Source organism: Dromaius novaehollandiae, chromosome 13 (assembly GCF_036370855.1).
Source record: "Dromaius novaehollandiae isolate bDroNov1 chromosome 13, bDroNov1.hap1, whole genome shotgun sequence".
NCBI classification, from domain to species: domain Eukaryota; kingdom Metazoa; phylum Chordata; class Aves; order Casuariiformes; family Dromaiidae; genus Dromaius; species Dromaius novaehollandiae.
In genome coordinates this window covers 3,161,372-3,184,818 of record NC_088110.1, presented here as the reverse complement: position 1 = coordinate 3,184,818, position 23,447 = coordinate 3,161,372, and the positions used below count along the sequence as shown (strand labels likewise).

Below are 23,447 nucleotides of genomic sequence, written 5' to 3'. Positions count from 1 at the left end.
CCCGGTCCTGTCTCAAGAGCAAGTGATGAAGCATGGCCTAGTGCCAAATGTCTAGCTCTCATGCCCTCTTCTCCTGCCCTCCCCATGCAGTCATCTGTAGGAAGATAACACTGAAGCATTAGTGAAAGGAAGAGTACCTAGTTCAGGAGCAGATGAGAAGAGAACTGTATAGCGTTACGTCCAAGCATCTAAAGATGCTTTCCAAGAATGTAGAAAATGACTAGGTCTGAATGCTTGATAGATGGATGTTGAGCATGTTCCTATGGCAACAAAGTGACCCCCCCCACACTCCTAAAACACATTGTTTGTGATCCAAAATGCTTCCGCAGTAATTGCCAGCTTCCCTTGGAGGGAGCTTCCTGGTGGCATTCTCTAGAAAATTGGGACTGTCTCTCTGCTGAGACAAAAATTGGCTCCCAGGAGAGCCTGGCTGCACAGGGAGGACTGGAGGGGCTTAGAGGGCTGCCCCAGTGGGTTGGGATTCCTGCTCTTGGCTTCTGTAGAAACTAGTTTGATCTAAGTGGACCAGAACTGTGTTTCAGAGAAACTGCAGCCTTTTCATAGCCTAACTAATATTGTTGATCTAGAGATCACTGTCTGAGCCCTCCCCCTGAGAAAGGGGAGGTCAAAATGTGGCCGCTGGAGCAGAATCTCAATTTCCTTCCTTCAGTCTGAAGTCCTAAAAGAGGAGATACAGATGTCTGTCCTGCATCTCTGGACCAAAATGGCTGGAAACTGTTGCAATTAGAATAGACTAAAACACAGTGTTTCGATAGATCAAGGTTTGCTCAGTTTGAGACCACTTTCCAGCCGAGCTGCTGGGCAGGCATGGCTGGCAAGCATTCAGAAGGGCTGCTGGTACGGCCTGGATTAGATACAGAAAAGTTAAACAAGTGGTGGGACCAAGATCCTACACCAAGCCAGATAAGGCACAGGGGGCCTCCAGAACAGCCTTTATGGTTCTTACTGATTCAAGGAGGACTTCTCGTTTTGGATGATATTCGGGGATACATGGACACACAGCAGTGTGTTGAACAAAGCAGGTCTCAGGTGGCATAGCCTGTTGCCCCAAGTCTGGGTAGGCAGTGAAATACAAGGCTCTAATTCAGAGGTCCTGCAGTCTTTCCCCAAATGACTTGCCTAGTCATGCTGTTACAAGGCCTCGGAGGGGTGTGCTCCATGGGTGGATGGCTTTTTGTCTTCCCAGTCTGGGGTAACACAGTTTGAATCATCCAGGGACTGCGCTCTGGAAGCTTGCTGTGTGTGCTGGCTGGCAAGCGTGGGGTGTTGTATCTTGTCTTCTTGATTTGTGTTGTTCCCCAGCCCTGCAGCTGGGACCGTGTTGCCTGCCCACGCAGGCCTGGTGACCTTGGGACATTGCTTCAGATCCCAGCTCGGCAGCCTGTTACTGTGATCTGACATGCCCCTTGGGCTGGGCTGACAGCTTCTGGGAGGTTTGAAATGCATGTGCCCCGTATGCAAGCTATGGGAACAAGCATTGTGGGCTGTCTCCCCAGGGACTGGGAACACCATCTTCTCTAGTACGGCCAGATGTCATTCTTGCTGCGGGTTGCTCTGTGGAGAGGGCAGATTGCTGCCACGTGGCAGAACTGTCCATGGCTGCGCTTAGACGGGGCTTCTTTGGTAGTTACAGCTCAGTACAAAGCTAAAATTGCTGCTGAAAGTCGCTGAAGCCTGATGGCCAGAGCCCTGCATGCCTTGGGGATGCAGCCAGCAAGCTGACTGTCTCCGGGCGAGCGAGGGGCCCATGCCATAGCAGCTTGCAGGAGCCCTTTGAACAAAGGGTCAAGGTGGCAAACGCACTGTGCTTGAGTCGGTGCCAGAGGGGTGGAAGGTATGAGTGTGGACAGCTGCTCAAGAGCACGGTGGGGATGGCTGGCGGAAGGCAGCGCGGTGGCTCATTCTGAGCTCTCATAGCACGCCTGCCTTGGAGGCCCGTTCTCCAGCTCCAGCAGCATCTGCTTCCCAAGGCAACACAAGCCTCAAGGCCCTGCTGCAGCTTTTGGATCCCATGTAGCTTCTTGAGGAGACTCCACCCATCCCTCCTCTCCAGCCTGGAGTGAAGAGAGGGGTTTCCTTCTCTGCCCTGAGGAGTTAACAGCCTCCGGCTGCCAGTCAAGTGGATGAGGCATTGAGCAGGGAGCTGGACTCTGGCTCTGCCCATCCCCAGCCAGGGGACCATGGGCCCATCGCCCCCAGCTGCTGTCTCGATATGCCATGCGAGCTCTTTGGCCTGGGTGCCTCTGCCTCGACCTCCCCTTGAGCCTCGTAGCTTACTGGGAGGGCAGCTGACACTCGGGTTACGAGCACTTGCAGTACTTGGAGGCTAGAAATTGCGGTAAGCAGAAAGAAGCCAAGAGCACTGAAATGAGACTGACGGAGTATCAGAGAGTGACAGCTTGCGGGACCCATAGCAGAGAGCTGCTATTTGCCTCCTGGCCACTGGCCCAAGCCGGTTCGGAAGCACAGCTGCCAGCCCTTAGGGATATGCCCTTGTGACTTGGACCACAATGAAAGGACCTGGATATTTCCACCCTTGGCAAGTCAGCTTGCTGGGCCTGCTTAAAGGCTAGGGCCTGGCCTGGGCCTTAACCTCCAAATGGGGTCAGGAAAGCAGCTGGGCAGGGCAGCAGGCCAGAAGGGAGATGACAGCTCAGACATTGGCAGAGAAAAAACAACCGCTGAAGAGCGAGATGGCACAAGTGCTTGAAGGACTGAGAAAACGAATTGATAAGGGAAATGGAGTGAAAAATGTTGCTGCACAGCGTTGCAGGGGGAGGGCAGCGTAACACTAGTGGTTCGTTTGAAAGCGTTAAGCCTTGTCCAGAGGTGGAGGAGCAGCGGAGGAATTGGACGCGCTTGGGAGGTGAGCTCCGCTCCCATCGCTGGAGGATGCTTCCTGAGGTCAGGGGACGTGCTGGGAGGTCACCCTGCCACCACCCACCTTGAACAGAAGGCACCAGGATCCAGAGGTGAGAGCCTGGTGCAGCTCCCCGTTGCCAAATTCACCAGCGGCCGCGTACTCGCCGTAACACGCTAACCCTGGAGGAGGTGCCAGGGCCGCATTAGTCCTCTGAAGCAGCAGAACAGAAACTAGGGTAGTGGGTTAGATGGAAGCAATTGCATCTGACATCTGCCCTGCCACAGATGTTGACGCTGGGAGCCTGTGTGACAGGCCGAGAGGATCGTATTAAAGCAATGCCATTACTGTTGTTCTCAATCTCCCGCTTCAGGCTGCTTGCGGATTAAGAGCAGGGATGCACGAGCAAGCTGTGGAGCCTGCTGCAGAGCCGCAGCAGCGCTTACTGTAATTGACTGGCCTCCTCCTCCGCTGAGTGGTGGTGGCCCACGTAAATCCAGTGCCTTTCCATCTCGGAGCCAGCCAGCGGAAGAGTACGGTCCCTGGAGCATGCCAGGGGCTTGTGGGGAGGGCTGGCAGAGGCCTGCTGCAAGTGAAGACTTGCTGGACGGAGCAATTCTTAGCCCAGTTTCAGATGTTCAACTGACCTTGTCTTCAGGTCTGACTAAACAGTCTTCTCCTTTGCCCAGAGCCCCCTAGAAGGTTTCTCCTGGCAGATGGGGGGAACAGATAGCTGACAAAGGCTGCCCATGGAGTTTTGCCCAGCTGCAATCCCTTCTGGCAGCAGCCGAGCCCAGAGGAACCGCAGGGCTGCGGACGCGTGGTGTTGGATTTTAGCCTCCTGTGTCGTTGTGCCGTGCAGCTTGGGGCTGGCTGGCCCTGGCAGAGCCTCAGTGACGGCAGAGCCACCTCTTAGGGTCTGCCGTGGCTTCCAGGGCAGGTGGATTCTGACCTGAGCCTCTCGGTCTCTGCCCACAGCACTCCCCTTTGCGTGTGCCGTATCGCTGGGAAGTGGATTTTGGTGAGCTGAAAGCCTTCTGCACAAGCAGGCCTGGAAATGGCATCTTGTTGTTTCTGTGCTGACAGAGGTACACTTTCCTCCTTTAACTGTGGCACACCAAAATGCGCTGCAAACAGCGTCTCCACTCCCCCCATCCTCACTGTGCCTTAGAGCAGCACAGAGCTGATGTAGCAGTGTTGAGGGCACCTCAAAACCAGCCAGCTCCTTAACCCACGCTCTCCTCCCCTGCACCATCCTTTCCAGCCTCTTTCCTCTGAAAATACTGGGCACATTTGCCTTGTTATCCTGGGGCTATTCTATCATGCACAGGCAATGCGTATTTTGGCGTAGAGATGTAATCAGGTCAAGGATTCGTACTCCTCTTCAATCAGGAGCTTCTCACTCATGTCAGCTGGATAACAGGCTGTGCTGCTGTAAAAGGGAGCTGATTCTGCAGGAAAACTAGCCCTACCAAAAATGGCTTTGTGAGATGAGCTTCGCGATTGAACTTTCCACATGGCTGCGTGGACACTAGCCCTGGGACAAGGGAGGGAGCCAGGAGTACAGAGCTGGGACAAGGGGGAGAGGTGCAGGACTGCTCTTTTTGGCAGGTTCAGAAATACAGGTTCAGACTGGCCAGCTGCTTGTGATGCTGCTCCCTTAGAGAGCCCCTCTTCCAAACTCCCCTTACTCCGGTTGCATTGGGACCGCTAAGAGAAAACCTCCTAAATGGCCAGAACCCATCCCTTCTTCCCCTTGATTCTGCGCATTTGATCATTTGGCCCTTGGCTGTTGTTTGCAACATCAAAGCTAAACTCATTCAAACTCAAAATGCAATTTGAAGGCTCAAACATCTGTTACGTGATATAGATCAAGGAGCCTGATATATGCAGAGCTATTAGGGGACAGGGCCTCCTCATCTTGCCCTTATAACATGTGTCCTGGGGAAGATCAAATCCTATTAAGCAGCAGTTCTACTTGCAAATTATACCGTGAGAAATTTGCCCGTTAGGATTTCTTATCAAACAAGATGCAGAGGAGTTCTGCGCACACTATGTCTGCAAAAGTTCAGTCCAGCTTTGAATAATTTGTTAGCTTGGATAGGACAAGTGACTTAGTCCTTGCTCTTCAATGCAGCTATCTCCTGGAGGTCTGTTTCAGCCATCTTCTCATAACTGGGTTTTCGCTGAGGCCAGCTGGTCCCGTGCAACAAGCCCTTCCCACCTCCTAGGTAGCAAAGGCTTTCCTAGCACCCTTGCGAAAAGTCCCAGGGATGTGGGCCGCAGGGGTAGGAGGCATTGCAGACACTGCGCAGTAGATTTCAGGATCAGAAGCTGGATAAAGGATAATGTAATGTGACCTCTTCTGCTTTAGGATCTCCTGTCCATATTAAACTATGGCTGTTGGTTAACTGGGTCCCAACTGTTTGGGGGAAAAACTGGAGAGTTTTTCAGCACAGTGTGACTTAAGGGTCTGCAGTTCCATGAACATTAAAAAGAAAGTAATATCCTGGTGAACTAATGGAGCTGTTCACTTTTGTCCCCAGCTGATGACCGAAAGTTGTCCTCATCATTCATCTTGGCAGTAGCTTTTGGGAAACAGGATGACATTCTCAAAGCAGCCTTGTAGCTGAGAGTTACATCCCCAAAACCACTGCCAGCCAGGGCACCGTCTGCAACCCTTGGCAGGAGTCTGCTGGGATTAGTGGAGACTGAATGCTATCGCCTGTTTGGGTGTCTCCATGAGGTGAAGTTTGAGGTGGAGACGTTCTCTGGAGATGTTTGAACTGGTTAGCTTAACTTGGATTCCGAATGCATTTTTTGGACCTTAATTTTCTTCTTAATTCTTGTTGGTTTTGGTGTGCTCCTGTATCTCTCACTGTGTTTCCCATTCTTGTAACTCTCGTCAGAAGCTACTTATATCATATGGGCAAACCTATGCTCTTTTGACCTAGGGCATTTTACTGTTCATGTCCTTCCCTTCTGCCCAGAGCACATATTAGAAAGATGTGAAGACTCATGAAAAGTAGCACTGGGAGCAGCAGACCAAACGTGGGTGAGGCTGTATAATGGGAGGAGCTGGTAAGCCAGGGCAGCCAGGCCAGAGCTATTCGCTGTAGCCATCTGTGTGTTGCAACTCGCTTTTCTTAGTTCCCCTCTCTTTTCTGTGCAGCTCCGAGAGGATCCCGGTGACCCTGAACCTGGATGGAATAGTTCAGGTGTTGGATTGCCACCTTCATGACACATCTATTGGGATGATGACTAGAATTGCAGTCCTGAAATGGCTCTATCACTTGTACATCAAGACTCCTCGTAAGGTAAGTCTGGGGCTTGGCATGTGAACCTGTTGCTTCCTCATGGGACTGAGCTACACCTCCCACCATGTTTGTGTTGGAAAGGAGTATCCAGACTCAGCCTTTGGTCTTTGCTCCAGTGGGACCTGGGTCTGGAACACCTGGAGGTGCTACGGGAAGGTGAAGAGCCATACTGAATTACCATGGGGCACCTATTGCTGGAATAGTACAGCATTGCTGGAGGATTAGAAATAAAATGTGGGAGTGTAGGGGGCTGGCAATAAGCCTTGAGGTTGAAGTCAGTCAGTGGGATATAGCTCTGGCATAGCTGTAGAGGAAGAGTTGGATGCCTGACTCCAGTGATGGCTCTCGATCCTCATGGCAGTCATCAGCCTTAGTGACTCTCGGTCATGGGCCTCGTGGCTATCTGCCCCAAAAGCAGATCTGTCTTCAGATGTACCCCAAACAGCCTAAGTTCCTGTATATAGCCAATGCAAGCTTTTAGAAAGGGAATCACTGTGAATATCTTCTGGGCAGGGGAAAGAAGTGACATTGTATCCTAGGCTAAAAATTTTGCCTTTGAATTGGCTGTAATTATCTTGGTAGCACCATAACCAAAGGTCTACATGCCTTTTCTGTGAAGGCTTTCTTAGCAGAGACTGCTAGATATCTAGCTAGCTTGAGGAGAGCTCTCCAGGTAAAATGGAAAATGTTGATGAAGCTTTCAGCAGCCTCCAATGGTGCAAGGCGGTCCTTGGCATGTGGTGATCTGGCCTGTGTGACTGATGCCTTTTATTTTCTGGTTCTAGATGTTCCGACACACTGACAGCCTCTTCCCCATTTTGCTACGGACTCTCTCAGATGAGTCAGATGAGGTGAGTACTACAGAAGTTCTCCTGGGAGCTTTCCAGCTCAATATCCATCCAAACTCTGGATCAGCTTTGTCTGGTGCAGTTGGGTTGAACCTAGGGCTTTCCTGGGGCTTGGCCAGTGTTGACACTGGGGAGTTTAGACCTCTTGGCTGAACTAACCATGACCCAATGCAGCTTGGCCTCCCTGAGCCCACAGATAACAGGCTGCACTCATACCCAGCTGCAAGTTCTCCTGTCTCAGTTAGACAAGTGTGTGTTGGACCTTCTGCCTGCATAAGCCTTCCTCTTTTGAGGGCTCTTCCCTAAATGCCTACCAATAACAGCTGATTTTTGCCACAGCCTATTCTGGAGAAACAGCTATGACTGGAATTCAAGTCCCAGAGCTGGTGTCTTTCCCGTGGTGCCAGGTGCATGGCTGATTCTTGGTCAGCTTCTTGGTGAGTTTGGGAATTTGAATGTCCTTGTGACAGTTCGAGATCAGGGCAGGAAAATTGTTTCCTGCTGAAATCTGAGTAGAGACAAGGCACTGATGCTTTTCACGTGAGGTAGTTAAGCAGACCCCACCACTTCAGGGGCACAGTGTCAGCTTTGCTTGACTGGAGCTGTAGTAAATACCAAAGAGCCTTATCTCCGCTTAGGTTTCCCCAGAGACTTGCTGCCGAGCTACCCCCTGGCAGAACATGTGCTCCCCTCCGGTTTGACAGAAGAGGCAGCACTTGCGTGCAGTGTGAGAGTCGTGATGCCCAAGGAGTTACTCAGACCCATGTGATTCAGGCTCTGGGTTACGCTTTTTTCTTTAGCCCCTTTCAGTGTCCTTTGACTCAGAAATCAGACGCTACCTCATAGTCTGTGTCAACATGCCTTTGAGATATCCTCTGAGCAACCATGCTGGGCCTGACTGGTGTGCACAGCAGCGTGAGGGGAGAGCTTGGCTAGCACAGTTGTGTTGGCCCCGTTTGCTGAGGTTTGGAGCAGAGCTAAGGAGAACTTGTCACATGAGTGTCTGGGGCTTACATTTACCCAACAGATTGTGCTTTAGGGGTGGACGTTCTCTGCAGGTTGACCTGTGCAAAGCGGGCAGGTGAGCCAGCTTGCTGTCCCCTTACTTGTGGGGACCCACTGCCAGCACAATCACACAAGTGGACAGTACCCCTTGAAGAGGGGAAGCACTGAGATTCAGGTGCTGGGTTCAAAGGATGCTCCCCTTCCTGAGATGCTGTGGCTTTGTTTCCTTTTCTTTCCTCCTCACCCCTTTTCTCTCATTCCATTCTTCTCAAACTCATTCTCTTTTTCTCCCGCTTCCCATCATATTCTAGAGTATTTCTAGTGTTTGGGCAGAACCCTGGCAGTTTTGGCACACAGTTGGCCCAGACGCTGGTAGCACTTCTACCATCAGCTGGCCTGCATTTAAGTACATATTGCACAGACCTGCAAATGGTCCTTGACATTCTCTCAGGCCAGACCTTCCCAGTGGATTCAAAATCCTGCAATATCTGCTTTGAATTGCATGCTCAGGGCACAGTACCCTAACCCACAATAAATCCCATGCATAAGGGGATTGTTGAGAGAGGAGGGAGGGGACTGAGTAATAGCAAGGGAATGACTTGCACTTGCAAAGGCAAGTGACTGCCTGGCCACTTTCCATTCCCTGCTGCTTACGATGCAAACATTTCCAAAAGAGTCCCCAAGCACACATCTGCCTTTGCAATGCTCTAGAAAGCCTGCATCTTGCAGATAGTCTCTCCAGCTTGGCAGGAGATTGCAGTGAGTCATGTTGCAATTACACTGCTTATTAATATTGGAAAAAAACAGTGAAGAAAGGACCCTGGTGATGTGTTTCCTCCATGTGACATAACTGGGAATGGCTCAAAAGTAATTTTAAGCTGATTTATTTAATCCTGTCTTCTATTTATTTAAATCTTTTTTTTTTTTTTAAGGAAATCCATAGACAAGTCAATCCATTAAACATCATGGCTCAGCTGGCTCCCAGCCAGATTTGCTGCTCTCTTTAGAGGAAATAGAAATGACCAAAATAGTAGGGTTTTGGGGGGTAGGCATTTTTGGTAGTGAAGAGGACAAATTGAGAAATGCCCATGCCTATTGGAATTGGGGATCTGGGGTGCTCTGTAAACCGTGATAGTTCTGCCTTGGGTTATTCCCCGTTCTCGGAAACTTCGCAGTATTTGTATGCATGCTCTGGTTGTTCTGGAGCAGATTGGGATCTCAGGAGCTCTTAGCTAATGGGCTGGGGGTTGCCAGATTAGCACAGGGCTTTTGTCAGCAGTCCTGTGTGTTCTTCCCCATCAGATCTCAGTGGTAGAAATCCATCCCTCTTGCAGGTTATGCTCCATGTGTTGTGTGCTGCAGCACAGGGTGTACGCACACCTTGAGCTTCCTCGCTATGTCTTCATCCTGTTATGCTGCCCTCCTCTAGGGAGCTTAGCTCCATGTTCTCTCCAGCAAGGCTGAACATCCTCTTGAGGTATCTGCAGAGCCCCTGACCCTGCTACTCAGTTTGAAGGCTAGCTGGCACTCTCCTGATGCACCCTCAAGCTGTCTTGGAGCAGTTACGTTTCACCAGCTTGTCACCAAAGCAGAATCTGGCTTTGGAGAGTCAGTGTGAATCAGGGTTTGGTGTCAGCCTGAAAGACCGTGCTTGGGTGCCTCATTTTTAGGCTGGTCTACCTGAGGTGCTCCAAGTCTCTCTGTGCACTTGCCACAGATAGTCTGGCCCAAAGCAAGGAGAGACTCGCGCTGGATGGAGCTGGGTCCATGCCCTTTAAGTTGTCATGCATGTTTTTAATGTTTGAGTAGCACAAGGTGTTGCACCACCTCCACCATGCTGAACAGGGGCCAGTATCTCATGAGACATCTGTGGCGTACTGAGTCATCTCTGCCTTCTCTGTTGTTCCTCTTCTTACCCAGTTCTCTAGTGCCAGTAAAGAAATGGTCAAGAGATCTAGTTAAGATTCAGAAATGCAGTGCAGCACAGAAAAGTTGGAGTGAAGCTGAAGCAAGCAATTCCCTTTGATATGTAGAAGCAGCAGACAATAGTCAGGATACAAAATTCATAGCTCTAAGATCTTATACTGCTGCACTGCGTCACCTCACACAGGTTCAACGCATCGTTCCTTGGCAGGGAGATGCCCTTTTCCACATTTCTGCATATGTTTGAGGTCTGGTTTTGAAGGCAGTCTTTAAAAGCACTGGTTAAAATTTGATGTGGTTAAAAACTTTCCTACAAATCCAAGACTAACAGCATTCTGGTGGAAATATATTTTTCTGCACAAGCTGTTCCTTCCATCAGTAGTACTATGTAAATCTTGCAGCCCTGACACCTGCTTGTGAGAGCTTGAAAAGGAGATGCTAGAAAAAGTGAAATGGAGGATTTTTACTGTCAAAACCCAAATGCTCTTTGGGAAGATGTGTCTCAGGTTAAATGCACTGCTGCTGATGGGCACTGCTTAAAGGAAGTGCTGTTTTTCAGGTTATCTGCCTCTGTAAGCTCCTATCTCAAAGGTAGTTTCCAGTATAGCTATTCAGTTCGCTTGGTACTTCCCCCAGCTGGATCCCAGATACTGTGTCCAGATAAGAGCAGCAGGCAGTGTGGGGATTTCTGAGAAAAACTTGTAACAATGGCATTTTTGATTTTCTTGGTTTGCTTTGTTTCTCTTTCTCCAGTTCCAAAATGGGGTTGTTTCCCTACAGTTGAACATGTTCCTTTTTTCTTATCTGCTCCCATCAGTCTTGCAGTGGGTTGGAAGTTGTGCTGGGACTTTTGTCTGACTCATGCAGGAATGACGCACTGAAGGTGGAGCTGGTGTCTGATGTGAGGCAGGATAGACTCCTGGCTTCCTCTAAGCTCTGCTAATCTGAAAGCCTACCTGCATTTATGCAGTGGCTCTGAATACAGCAAGAAGATCCGAATGATTTCTTAGCTTGCTGTTTGTAGCTGTATATCCTAGATCGTCCTTCGGAAGTCTGCTCCTGGCACCGTTAAAAATGATGGAAAGTGGGTACCCTTTCACTGAGAGGTGTTGTCTGAACCTGGGCAGAAGTAGATGCTCTCCTGCCACAGGCACCTGCTGTGGTTTTGGACAAGTTATCTGTGTGTTTTATTGCCTGTTGGCAGAAATCTGATGTGAAGGCAGATGCTGAGATAGCTCTGAGCACAGGAAATATTGCAAATGTCAGTCTCTCCTCTGTCACGTGAGCTCGTCGACTGGAGAGCAGGATGGAGGAAACGGGACACCAAAGAACAACTGTGGTGTCAAAAAGGAGCAAGCGGCAACACGTGCCTTTTCCTGGTCAGACGGGGAGTCGAGAGAGGTGTGCCAGCAGTGCTGATCTCTTGGGCCAGGAAATCCTGCAGTTACCTGCCTGGCTGTGTCACCCATCAGTCTTCACTGCCATTACAGGGTTTCAGCCATCTCTGATCTTTATTGGAGTTGGCAACTTGTTAAAGAGGAGCTGGAGCTGGGAACCAGTGGCAGCATTTAAGGCAGGGCAGTGCAGCCAAGTGGGAGTTGTTGCGCGTTGCGTTTAGCGTTGCTAGTTCACATCCACCAGACTTCACATACTTGCCGTGAAGGTAGTGATGAACTTGAACGTATGCGTGACTGTCATGTACTCAAGCCAACGTCTCTGTGACAGGCTGAAACATTTTGTCCCTCTCTCAGGTTGCCAGTATTAAATTAGGAGGGGAGGAGGGAAGAGGAGGAATCCCAGCTAAGTGACATTTTGATGAAGCATCAGATTTTTTTTTTTGTATGGTGCTATACCAATATCCATATCTCTCCTTTACTTTTAACATCTCTACCATACACCGCCCTTCCTACATGTCTTGCTGCTGCAAAGACCTGGTTTCTGGCCTGTTCTCTGAGCTTTGCTGTCACACTAAATCCTGGCAAACTTCTCCCATTGCGCCTCTGATTCCCAGTACAATGAAGCGGAACAAAAGATTGTGCCAACGTGAATAGCTGTCTTAGTTTGGTGTGGTTTTTAGTTTTGCTCTGTTGGTTTTAGGTCCATTGTGCTCCAGCTCTCAGCCTTTAATTTGCCACGGCCGAAATATTGTGGCCCCATGCAAAGCAGGGAGCATAAAATAAAGACTGCGCGAAGAGAACATGGGGGAACTTAACATGACCTGCAATTCACTTCCTTTCTCTTTTGTTCAGGGCTTGGGTGCAGCTTTATTTATTGCTGGGGCACCTAAAGTGCTTTCAGTGACAATGTGCCAGGATCCTGTCCCAAACAAAACCCGTAGGCCGGTGGGTGGGAGCGAGAACGCACAGCCAGACTGACACCGTGGAAGTTAGCAGAAGGGGCGGGTTAACTCGGCTGCTGGGGTGGACAATGTGGGCACGGGCTCACTTTGTTCTGGGGTGGGATGATTTCCTGCTTGTGCAAGGGGGAGGTAAGCTTGCATCCTGCTGCAGCTGGGGCGAGCTCGTGATTCCTTCAGCAGCTGTAGTACGGTATCTCCCCTCAGGCCAGGTGCTGAACGCTGCCAGAGCTGCGCTCTGCTTCAGCTGTATGCAGCTTTGCTAACTGGACGAGAAATGGATGTGAAGTTCATCTTTTTTTCCAACGTGCATGTGTTTGGGTTTTGTACTAATTTTTTTTGGTGGTAAAGCTTCCTGGGAGAGAGACTCATAGTTGCTAGATACTGAAGGTGGGAGGTTATCTGTTTTCAAGAGGGAAGTTAGGGTTCTTTTGCCTTTAATGGTGGGGCATAGAGAGAGGTATGCAATTTAGGTTGGATCATGGATATGTTCAGTCCAACTTTGCATACTTGCAAGCAGCCCGTTAGCAGAGAATTTTCTGACTGATGCAGCAGGGTGGGATGATACTTTCTCCATACCATAGGGACTCAAGGAAAATGCAGGGGTACTGGTTAGAAATATAATCAGTGCACCTCTTCATGCAGGACTAAGAAGTTTCTTGGGGGAACCAGGATCTGCAGGGAGCTTCTTGGCTCAATACCAGGTTAGGACTGTAATTACATTGCTATTGATTGCAAAATAAGGGCTGCAGTATATGCAGTTTATACCTACCACAGGTTGTTTGGAATATGTACACTGGCAGTCTAGACTCGAGGCAATTTCCAGGAGGTGCTTGTAGCTTTCCGAGATGCATGGTGCAATGCTGGTGTGTCTCAATGTGGCTGTGAGGGAAAGATCTGTGCCAGATGCTGTGGAAATAATGGTAGGCAATCCCTGCACCAGGGAGCTTGCTCAAGGTAGGGTGATGATATGGGACCCGGGATTTGGTGAGCTTGGCTTTAGGAACCCTTGGATGCCTGTGTGCCCTGGGATAAGAGTTGACCAAGTGGGTTCTTCTGCTGACTCCCAGCTGGAGGCATAGAGCAGAGAGAGAAGCCGTAGATGATGCTCCTTGCTCACACAAGGGACCTGCAAGCGTTTGCTTTCTGGCTGTTTAAGAAGCTGAGACCCTCATGGGGCTGGTGTAGCATGTCACGTATGGGTCACATAATGTGCTCAGCCTTTGCTCAGTCCAGTTCTAGCCTCACTGTCTGCAGAAAGCTGCCTCTTGGGGGGGCTCCCTGGGGTCCAGAGGGAGGTGCTGGACAGGAGATAGGGTAGCAAAGGAAAGCAAACCCTTTGCTTGTCATAACTGCTGGGACTTGCAGCTGGTGCTGAATTTTAAGGTGCTGCTGACTGGTGAGGCTTGGCAGGCGTTCAGCCTGCTGCACTGTCGCTCCCAGAGCAGCGCAGCACACTGGGCAAGCTCAGGCTCCCCCAGCCGCATCCTGCTTGCTGGGTCTGTCACGCTGTCAGACCATCGCTGGACTTGGCTTTCCTCCCTCCTTGCCTGTGCATCCTTTCCTTCCTTGCACCGTAACGGGCTGGTGCTTCCCTTATGAAGAAACAGCCTCTTTGGCATCCTGTGCGGCGTCTGGCATCAGGTGGCGTGTTAAGCTCCCCATACACTAATTAAACACATTTAAAGAGCTGCTCCGAGATGTGACAACTCGGCAGAGTGTTATGTGTTCCCTTGGGGACCGCTTGCTTTGCCCCAGGCCAGAGGTGGTCACGACCTTCCCGGGACAAAACGCTCTCGCTCCCGCTGCGTAGCGTGCTTCGGGCCTGGCGCTTGTGTGCCCTGCTCCCAGGCGCGGGTGCAAACTGGGGCTTGGCGGATGCAGGAGGAAGGATGGGGGAGCATTCAGGTTGGTTTCGGGTGGTTGTGGCCGTGTGACTGGTGCTGTCTCCTGCACTGCCCGCTGTTTTAACGGACAGCGTGAAGGTGTGTTAGCATGTGATTTTTGCATGTGTCCTGGAAGGACTGGCCCTCAGCAGGGAAAACGGCCCTCTTTTCCCCCATGCTGACGTAAGTAAATGTTGCAGAGGTCTGAGGAGCAGGTCCCTGGGGGGGAGAGGAGAGCCCTGGGCGCCCTGCCTTCGCTCGCCTCTGCCTTTCCCATCGCAGCTGAAGGCTGAAATCTGGTGGCCGTAAAAAGGTCTCGGAAGGATCAGAGGACAAAAGTTGCTGTTGTCTGTCTTCCGGGTGCGGGAGACCTGAAAAGAGGTCCGGTTAAATTAGTGTGGGAAGATTAATGGTTGGGGGTTTTGTTGTGTTTTGTTTTCTCTCTGTCTTTAAAGCTGGCGGAGGGGGGAACACAAGTTTACTTTTCACGCTGTGTTTGTCTGGGGCCCGGCCAGCCTCGCTGCTCTCCGGTTTTGGCTCCGGGGCTGCCTTCCCGTGGTTTCTTCCCCTCCCCCAGTTGCATTTAAAAGGTTTGGAGGGAGAGGGAGAAAGAAATAAAATAAGTTCAGGCCTCCTAACGCCTCGGAGAAACCTCCTTGCACGCTGCATTCAAGTCACAGAGCAGGCAGCCTCCCGGCGAGATGAATAGCCCAGCACCCTCGGCCTGATGTGTGCCCTGGTTTTTAACCATGCTGGGGCTCCGCTGGCACGCTGGCCGCTAGAGGTCCTGGGTGGCTTTCTTCTGCTCCGTGCAGCTCTCCTGTCATTCGTTCCCAGCAGGCTGGAAAGAGAATTAGGTAGGGTTGATGGAAGAGCATGGTGGGCACCAGTGCCTGGGGACAGAGGTGAAATGGGATGGAGATCCTCCCCAGCGCTCTCTCATCTGAGGGGACAGATGCGTCTGGGCATGCGTGGCCTGCAGCACAGCGAGAGCCTGGGGAACCAGACCTCTTGCACGGGTCCTCCTGGGGAGGGTGGTAAGCTGAGAGCAGGGACAACATGGAGCGGGCATGTCCCGTATCTGACCAGGAGCACTGCGTATCCCAGCCAGCAGTGCGGGGGGTCGCTGAGCACCAGCTGAACTCAGCACTGCCAGCAAAAGCCCTCAGTGGAGCCTCTTAAGCGACCTGGAGCCCCTGCTCTTAGCTCTGGTGCCCTGGGCATGCCGGGAGCGCTCCGAGCTCACGGACTTGCCGGCTGTCATGTCGGCACCTTCCCACTGCTTTGTGGGCCAAGCAAGAATCCTTTGGGAACGTCACGTCCCAGGTCAGCCCGGTTCCTTCTGCGTGGTTAGCCTGCGCCCGTGGTTTTACACCGCGCAGGTAACACGGTGCTGGCGAGCGGGGCTGGAGAGAGGGCGGGATGGCAACGGGCTTTCGCCTCTCCCTCCGTGGGGGCCACGGGCTCATTTCGGTCGGAAGCAAAGGCTCGCGCAGCAGCCAGCCGTCTCCATCTTGTGCCTCTCGGCAAGCCGCCGGGCCGCAGCAGCCTCTCTCTTCCCAGTCCTCCGCGGGCCCGATGAGCCGGGAAGCGGCCGGCGGGACCCCTCTCGCTGCGGCATTTCCCGCTTGCCCTCGCTCGCCGGGGCGGCGGGATGTGCTGCTGCCTCGCTGGGGAAAGGCTGACACGTCACGGCCCGTTACTTCGGAGGGAAGGGTGAAGCCTTTTTTTGAGAGGAAAGAGAAAAGCGGGGGCTGCTTTTCCTCTGCGCGCTGCCTCAAAGAGTCCACTCGGAAGGCAGTGAAGCTGGTATCAGATCAGTTCAACCAGAACAAGAGGCAAATTAACCTGACCTAGATCTGGATAACAGAAGGGATCTACAAATCCCTGGTTTCTGTGGCCTCAAAAATCAGCGCTCTGGAGGCAGCGCAGAGAGAGAAATTGCTACTACTCGCAGAGACGTAGCTCCGTGTTTATAACAACCGTCCTATCTTATAATCAACTTCTTGTCCCCGGGGCCGTCCGCAGCCGTGCGGAAGAGTAAGCTTTCCTCCGGAGCACGCCGCAGTCATCCCCCAGCGCCGGGCCGCGCTGATAGGAGACACGCCAGCTTTAAATGTCGGCCAGAAGGTTCGCCCTGTCCGTCCGTGCGGCTTGGCCTGGTTATCAAACTGCATTTCCTGCGAGGCTTGTTCTCCTTTCCGTGCTAGTTCCAGTTAATGCTAATAAGCACAACTTTAGCCCAGAGCAGGGAATGCACCACCCTAAATTTCATCACCTCTTGGAAACCTTTTCATGAAAATCAGTCTGGGACCAGGACTGGGAAAATCTGTTAAGTAGCTCAGTGGCTTCTTTCGTGGTCTGGTTCTCGGGGTTATGTTCCCATAGAGGAGAGAGATGGGCAAGGGAGGCACCTCTCCTGCGGAGAGCGCGGGGCAGCATCCCCATGCCAGGTCTGTCACTGCCATCCTGTGCCCGGTGGAGGTCCCCACGCCTGAGTGACGAGTGGGGTGCTGAGGTGGAGAGGCCCAGCTCAGGAGGCGGGAACGTGCCTGGACGTGAAACGCGGGAGGGAGAGCTGAGGCTGGACCGAGCACCACGTGCTGAGCGGGGCCCGGGGAAGGCTGGTGCAGGCAGAGGCTCCCCACTGACCTCAGCAACAAGGGCCCTGGCATCCGCTCTTGTGGCTCGCAAGAGGACTTAGGTTTAAGCAAGAGACAACCAGTTCAGCAGGATTTCCACCACGATGGGGCTTCTCTGCCACAGTCTCGCTTCCTCATGTCACGGGTCTGTCCTGACGGCACTGGGGCCTGTTAGCTGTGCCCAGGGGCTCTGGCTGCGAGCGCTAGGGTGATGCTTCTTTGCCGTCAGCGTTTATGATCCCTGTCTAGAGGAAGGGTTGCAGTCTACCCATCTCGCGCGGACCCCAGAGAAGCAAAGCGGCGCTCATCCTCCAGTAATCTTCGCTGGAAAGGATGCAAAGCATCTAAAAATTCTCTGAGCGGATCCCTTGGGGATCTAGTGCTTTACCTCCACATCCATCACGTGGCTCTCCTGGGTGCAGGAACCTAGAGTTCAACGTCCGCGTGCCCTTGCCCAGGAGATGGAAATGGCTCCGGCCCTTTTGCTTCCCATAATGTCAATTCTGACGGCAGCTGAGCTTCTGACGGATGGGACCGGTTAATACTCCTCCCCGGCAGCCGGCCCGTTGCCATGGCAATCGCAGGCGCTCGGGCTCCTGCAGGATATTGCTTTCTTATAACCTCCTCGCTCCATTCTCACTCGCACAAAGAAAGCGAGCGCTCCAGATTTGCTTTGCGCAGGGATGTGCAGTGCATACCAAATGCCCCAGGCTCTGCTCCGTTCCTCGCTGCTCCTCCAGAGGCTGGGAACTGCCTCTGGAGTGCACGGAGAGCTGTGCGGGGAAGCAACAGCACAAGACGGGCTTCCCGGCCGCTTTCCCACGGACCGGTAAACCCCAGGTCTTTGTGGCTGCCTGCTCGTCCTCTTCCTCTGGGTACACCTGCACCCTTCCCTCCTGGTTCTTATTTCCTCCACGTTTTCTCGATTGAGAAATCCAGCCCATGTGGTTTTTCTGCCTCCTGCCTGTAACCCACATAGCCGGGTTGGGGGGACACGCTACCCCTTAACCTCTGTAAAGCTAGAGAGTCTCCAGCCCTGCCCGCAAGCGGGTCCCATCATCGCATGTGAGGTGACTGCTTGCTTCTCGCTGCTGTCCTGCACGCAAGGACAGCACCCTTGGGTGCAGTCGCAAGGTCTGGGTGCCTGCTGGTGCGCACCCAAGGTGAGCATCCCAAGGCTTGGGAGCATCGAGATGGGGCTCGGCATGAGGTGCTGGGAGCTTGGCTCCCTAGCAGGTTAAGGATCTGACCCCACGGGATAGGACATGGCTCTTAATGTTTTGGGAGACAACAGGCGTGATTTTAGTTCTGCTCAGCCCAGTATCTTGCTCCTGTTTTCTGATGCTGCAGCAGCTGCTTGTGTTTTGAAATACTGCTTGTGCTGGACATGAGCCTGAGTGCTCAACTGGATGGAAGCAGCTGTAGCAGCAGTGCCTGGTTAGCGATCGGGTCTGAGTCTGACCTGTGTTCCTGGCCAGTTCCTGACTTCGTCCGTGTACACGCTACAGCGATGTGCACGTTTGTGCAACCAGGGGAGAATGGCTTTAATTCAGTGGGCTGGGGCCAGACCAGAGCCGGACAGTGTCAGGGCTATGAGGTATGTGGCAGCTGCATTGGACTATAGTTCTCCTAGCCCCGTAATTCCCAACTTGGTCTCAGCACTTGCAATGGTTTGTGCCCTCATCCCGCAAAGCGGCACCAGCCTGTGGCAGTATTAACTGATCCTGATGCTGGCTGAGCTCTGCTGGTGTTTGGACAAGACCCAAACAAGGCAGGGCTCTGTGAGTAGCGATGTTCTGCAGAGAAATGTGGTCATTCAGCATCCTGAGTCTGCTTCTGCTCTTGCTACTCCGGGCAGTTACTGCAGTTGTCCAAGTAAGGCACTCGCAATCACATCCGTGTCTCCTTTTCCATGCTGTTTGCTGGAGCAAGTGCACCTTTGGAGGGCACGCTTTGGGACGAAGTGCAGGAGGGTGGTTGTGGCAGCAGGGAATACAGCAGAGCAGCTCTCATACACGGATGGTTTGTGCCGTAAATCAACCACATGCTGATATGGCCTTGGCCCAGTAGAATGTGTCCTCTTGGTCGTGCTGGCATGTGTGCTGGGTGCTACAAATAAGTAGCATGAAACAGTGGTGTCTGCAGAGCAGCCATTTGTCTCCTCACGCCTCCAAACTGTGTTCCTGCCTTCATCAGCCTGACTCCTTGCCCAGGGGCCAGTGTGCCCTCTGGAAGGGTGAGCTTTGCTTGTCCTTTCCTGGTGCCAGGCTAGAGGATCTGCACCGAGAGGGCACCTCAGTGCCTGTCTAGGAGCTGGGAAACAGGCTGCATCCAGAGCAGCTGTGGTGTTCAGAGCTGGCCCGCGTCGTGGTTATGGGGGACCACGTGCCTGAATTCAGAGCTGGCCATGTTGCCTCCATGTGTTCCCCGAGGAGAGGTCGCTGCACAGGGAGGGAGCAAGCACTGCATTTACAGCCTGCAAGTCGCTCCGGGAGCACCCTTATTACAGCATGGGTAAAGCACCTTCCTCCTCTTGGGAAGCAGGAGCTGCGTAGCAGCCTGCATGCTGAGAGCTCCCAGCCTAGCTGTCACCTACCTACCTTCCCCCATAGCCAAGCCTTGTCCTATACGATGCTCTGCTAATGCATACTGTTGGCAAGGTTTGAGGATGGCCCCACGTGCTACAAGCGATCACGAGCGAGCAGTGTTGTGACCCGGCCGCGTTCTCGCCCTGCGCCACCTTCTCGCCCTGTGCCACCTTCTCTGCATCCACGAGAAAATCGTGCTGGCTTTGTTACTCAAGGTAACTTCTGCTGCCGTTATTACTGCAGGCCCACGTTCTGCCTGGGACACGCAGAGCGTATTGAAACAGACGCCCGAGCATAATTTACTGTGAGACTAAAAGTGATTCTTTTTCTCAAATTCCTCCTCCTCGAAGGAATCAATTATTAGACTAGTTTCCAAACAGTGAGGCTATGAGAACTGTCTGTGTCCCTCTTCTCATTCCCATGCTGCTGATAAGTTTTGTGTCTCTTTGCCAGTTTTAGCCAAATACGATGAGGCTGGGAAATCTCCAAGTATGTTATTTACCCAGCTGTGAGAACTTGAGACTCAAATTAGTGCCTTCCCCTATTTGAAGGCTGCAAATTCAGCCAAACCATTTGATTAGACACCAGAGAATCTACATGGTGTGAATTTCAGGAAACCAGACATCCTAAGTTCTTCTGCTCAGAGCGTTATTCTACTTTACATGAAACACAGTCAGCCTCATTCTAACCTGCATATGCAGGAGGAAAAATAGGAATGAGTTCTTTCCTCTGCAAGGATCGCCACCAAGCAGAGAGCTGCCATACCTCCTCTCCGCTTCCCACGGATGCGAGCTGAGCTGGATTGTGGCCTCCCTTCCCTGTAAGAGGAGGAGAGCTGAAGATGGCAATGAGCTCTCATCCTTGATGGTGTTGTGCAAGTGCCATAGGCTAAAGGAGCTGGACCGTATTCTTCCTGTCCTTGGGGGCAGTGGTGTGGCTCCTTATTGCAAAGGTTGTTGTTGTCTTTTATTTCCTCCCTAGGGGAACTGCAGGTTGTGACTTAATAATGTTTGTATGCGTAGGGGCTTCCCAGGTGTGTTGGAGCCTCTTGTTTATCCACTTGCAGAGCCGCCGGCGCTGAAGGCTCATAGGCTCTTCCAGCCTTTCCCCACAGCCAGCTTGGAGCCGCAGCAGCCACTAGGTGTTTCTGCCTTTCCTCGCAGTGTTCCTGATGCAGAAAAGGTGTTTGCATGAGAGAGGGAGAGGATATAACCCGGAGATCAGAGTTTATCTGACGTGATGGTGTGTTTGGCAAGGTGGCGGTCCAGTCGCAGGACTCCTCATGTTCTGGGCCTCCTGGAGAGCCGGCAGCAGAGCGGTTCTTGCACGGCTCCCTGCCTGCCGGGGCCACGGGAGAGCCGAGCTGCTCCCAGGCCACAGCCCTTGCTGGGTGTGGGTGGACTTGTACCTTGTCAGCTGTGTTCTCCTCTAGCCAAGGCTGTTGTTATGGCTTTTGTAAAAGGAAACACAGGCTGTAATCAGAGAGTAACTGCCACTCATGCACTCACTAAATCAGCTCAATTTATCTCCTGCCTGGGCTCCTCACAGCTGGTGATGGTTGAATCAAGCTGAAATAACACAGCTTGGAGAAACTCTGCCTGGAGTGTGAGGCTGGCCTGCTTGGGGGAGCGGGGCCAGAGGCCTGAAGGAGGGTGACACCCTGGCAGGGGCCAGCGGAGCTGCCTCTTTCCTGCTTCTGCGTGCCGGGAGCCTCCTTCTCTCCATAGCACTTGGGTGTTCCCGTCCTGCCGGTGCCCTCCACCGCTTGGGCCCAGAGCTGCCTGCCCTGTGTGCTAAGAGACTGCTGGGGGCTTACAAATCAACCAGAATTACAAAATCCTACTTTCAGTGGCTTAAGAGGTCTGTGCAACAGAGAAAACTGGGGGTTTCTATCTTTCAGATTCTTAGGGGTCACATTTTCAAGTTCTCCACAATCCAAAAAGACATACTTTGCTTTTTTTTCTTTGGCAGGGAGGTTTCTTTGATAGCTCTAAAGCTAAAATTCCCAGATAACTGCAGGAATTGCAGCTCATCGGAAAGATGCCCAAGGCTGTGCAAGAACACCTTAGAAGTCTGCGATGTTGTGCCGGTGGGAAAGGGGTGTTCAGGAATGTGTTATACTAAATGCTGATGGGTTAGACGTGGCAGTCGGCCCTTTTCGACAGCCTGTCTGCTCCACATAGGCCTGGTACACTCAGACGGTCAGGGAGGGCTGATGAAACATGTAGGCCCAAGGACACTTAGATGAAGATGGACCCAAAATAGCTTCAGACACGAGAAGAGTTGGGAAAAAAAAAACCCTGTAATAACTTCCCCAGAAATGCTATATATAGGTAGCATAGACTCATTTAACTTGTTCTGGAAGGAAAGAGCTATTAAATACAGATGCCAACTCTGCCTCAAAGTCCTGAGCTGAAGACTGCTGAGTGGCAGGGTGTCCTGGTCTTGAGTACCTCCCCGAACACGTGCCCCGGCCCTCGTCAGGCAGGCTTGGGTGACCTTGACCATGGCCCGAGCAGGTCGGCCTTGTTCAGGACCATGGGGGAAACATGGAGAGGCAGATAATCAAGCTGCTGTTGGTTGAAGCCCAAAATTGCCAGGCAATGTAAAATCCTTTCCACCTGACGGGCTGCGCTCAGTGCTAGGGAGGCTCTTCTGCTGGGTGCTGGTCAGCTGAGAGCAAATACTGGCTGCTTAACAGCAGTCACCAGCCTTCAGAGCTAGTTGCGGTTTGTAGCTGTTTGCGCTTTCGTTCCGTGCATTGAGACAGCTTTGTGCTGGCCCATGCTTGGAAAGGTTTTCTTTTGCAGGCAGCAAGGCTGCTAGGGTTTCAGTTAGAAAATGTGCTGTTTAAAGAAAGGAAAAAAAATCCAGAATAGTTGAAATGCCTGGATAGGTCTCGGGACGTAGGGACGTTCCCAGCACACGTCTCTGCTCTAATGTTGACTCCTCATGCAGCTGCCCTGTTACCTCCACTGCTGCCGCAGAGAGCGTCCAGCTCAGCGTGTCAGGTTTATCCCAACTCTTGGGTTATGAAGGGGATTGAGAAAGCAAAACTCAGACCACCCTTAAGTAGGAAAGGGGAGACGCAAGCCCTGGTGCTGATTGCAAGAGTTTAGCTTGAGTTCATGTGCTCCCTTGTGACTTGCAGAACAAACTCTTGTTTTTTTCCTTTTTCTCTTTTCTGCCCCATCTCCTCTGCAGTTGTTTGAAATTCACACTTTGAAATTCATCGGTAGCCCTGTTTTCCTTCAGCTTTCTTGATGTGCAGAGATTTGGCTCTAGCCTTTCAGTCATACCCACTCTAGCAATGATTTTGGACTGGAAGGCTCGCCCTGCGCCTGCCTGCTCGTGGCTTTGTTCCCATTCACCCTGCACTATCCGTCTCTTTGCAGGTTATCCTGAAGGACCTAGAAGTACTGGCTGAGATCGCTTCTTCTCCTGCAGGTCAGACGGAGGGACACGGCCCCTCTGACGGCCCTGATGCACGATCGAGCCAGGTGGAGCTCCACGTCCCCGTCAAAGCCAGCCAGCTGAGCTCCTCTGGTAAGTGCCCTCTGTGCTGCATCTCGCTGACAATGATCTAAATTGCAAAGCATGCTCTTGCTTCCGAGGTACTTCGTTGCACTTGATGCTAAGTGGCACCTGTCAGATGTGGTCAGGCAGAAGGAAAGGTCTCTCTTGCACTAACAAATCAGTATATCAGTTCCAGCCCTGCATCACTTGGGAATTAAGGAGTCTGCCATGAAGCGGGACAGGGAACTGTCTTTATTTTATTATCCTTTTCTCTAGCTTGTGTCTTATTCCCTGTTTGAGGTTTGGTCACAGTAAGAATCTGTTCAGTAGCAGTATACTGCAGAGGCCAGTGGAGGGATACCATTATTGTCCTTTTTTATGGGACAGGGTTTTTTACTGTAATAGTAAATGGTCCTCCATAGAGCTGACTCCTACTGCCCTGTCTGCACACAGGACTAGGAGAAAGCAGAGAGGAAGCCACCCAT

At 52.0% G+C, this 23,447-nt stretch overlaps 1 protein-coding gene across 1 annotated transcript in view; it reads left to right on the top strand.

The window, feature by feature from the left end:
• VAC14 (VAC14 component of PIKFYVE complex) overlaps window positions 1–23,447 on the top strand; it is a 109,382-nt gene that overhangs the window by 21,406 nt on the left and 64,529 nt on the right. The window contains exons 11-13 of the mRNA XM_064519434.1: window positions 6,054–6,198; window positions 6,984–7,049; window positions 22,842–22,992. Of these exons, the coding sequence (XP_064375504.1) occupies window positions 6,054–6,198; window positions 6,984–7,049; window positions 22,842–22,992 (362 nt within the window). The remainder of the gene's footprint in view (window positions 1–6,053; window positions 6,199–6,983; window positions 7,050–22,841; window positions 22,993–23,447) is intronic.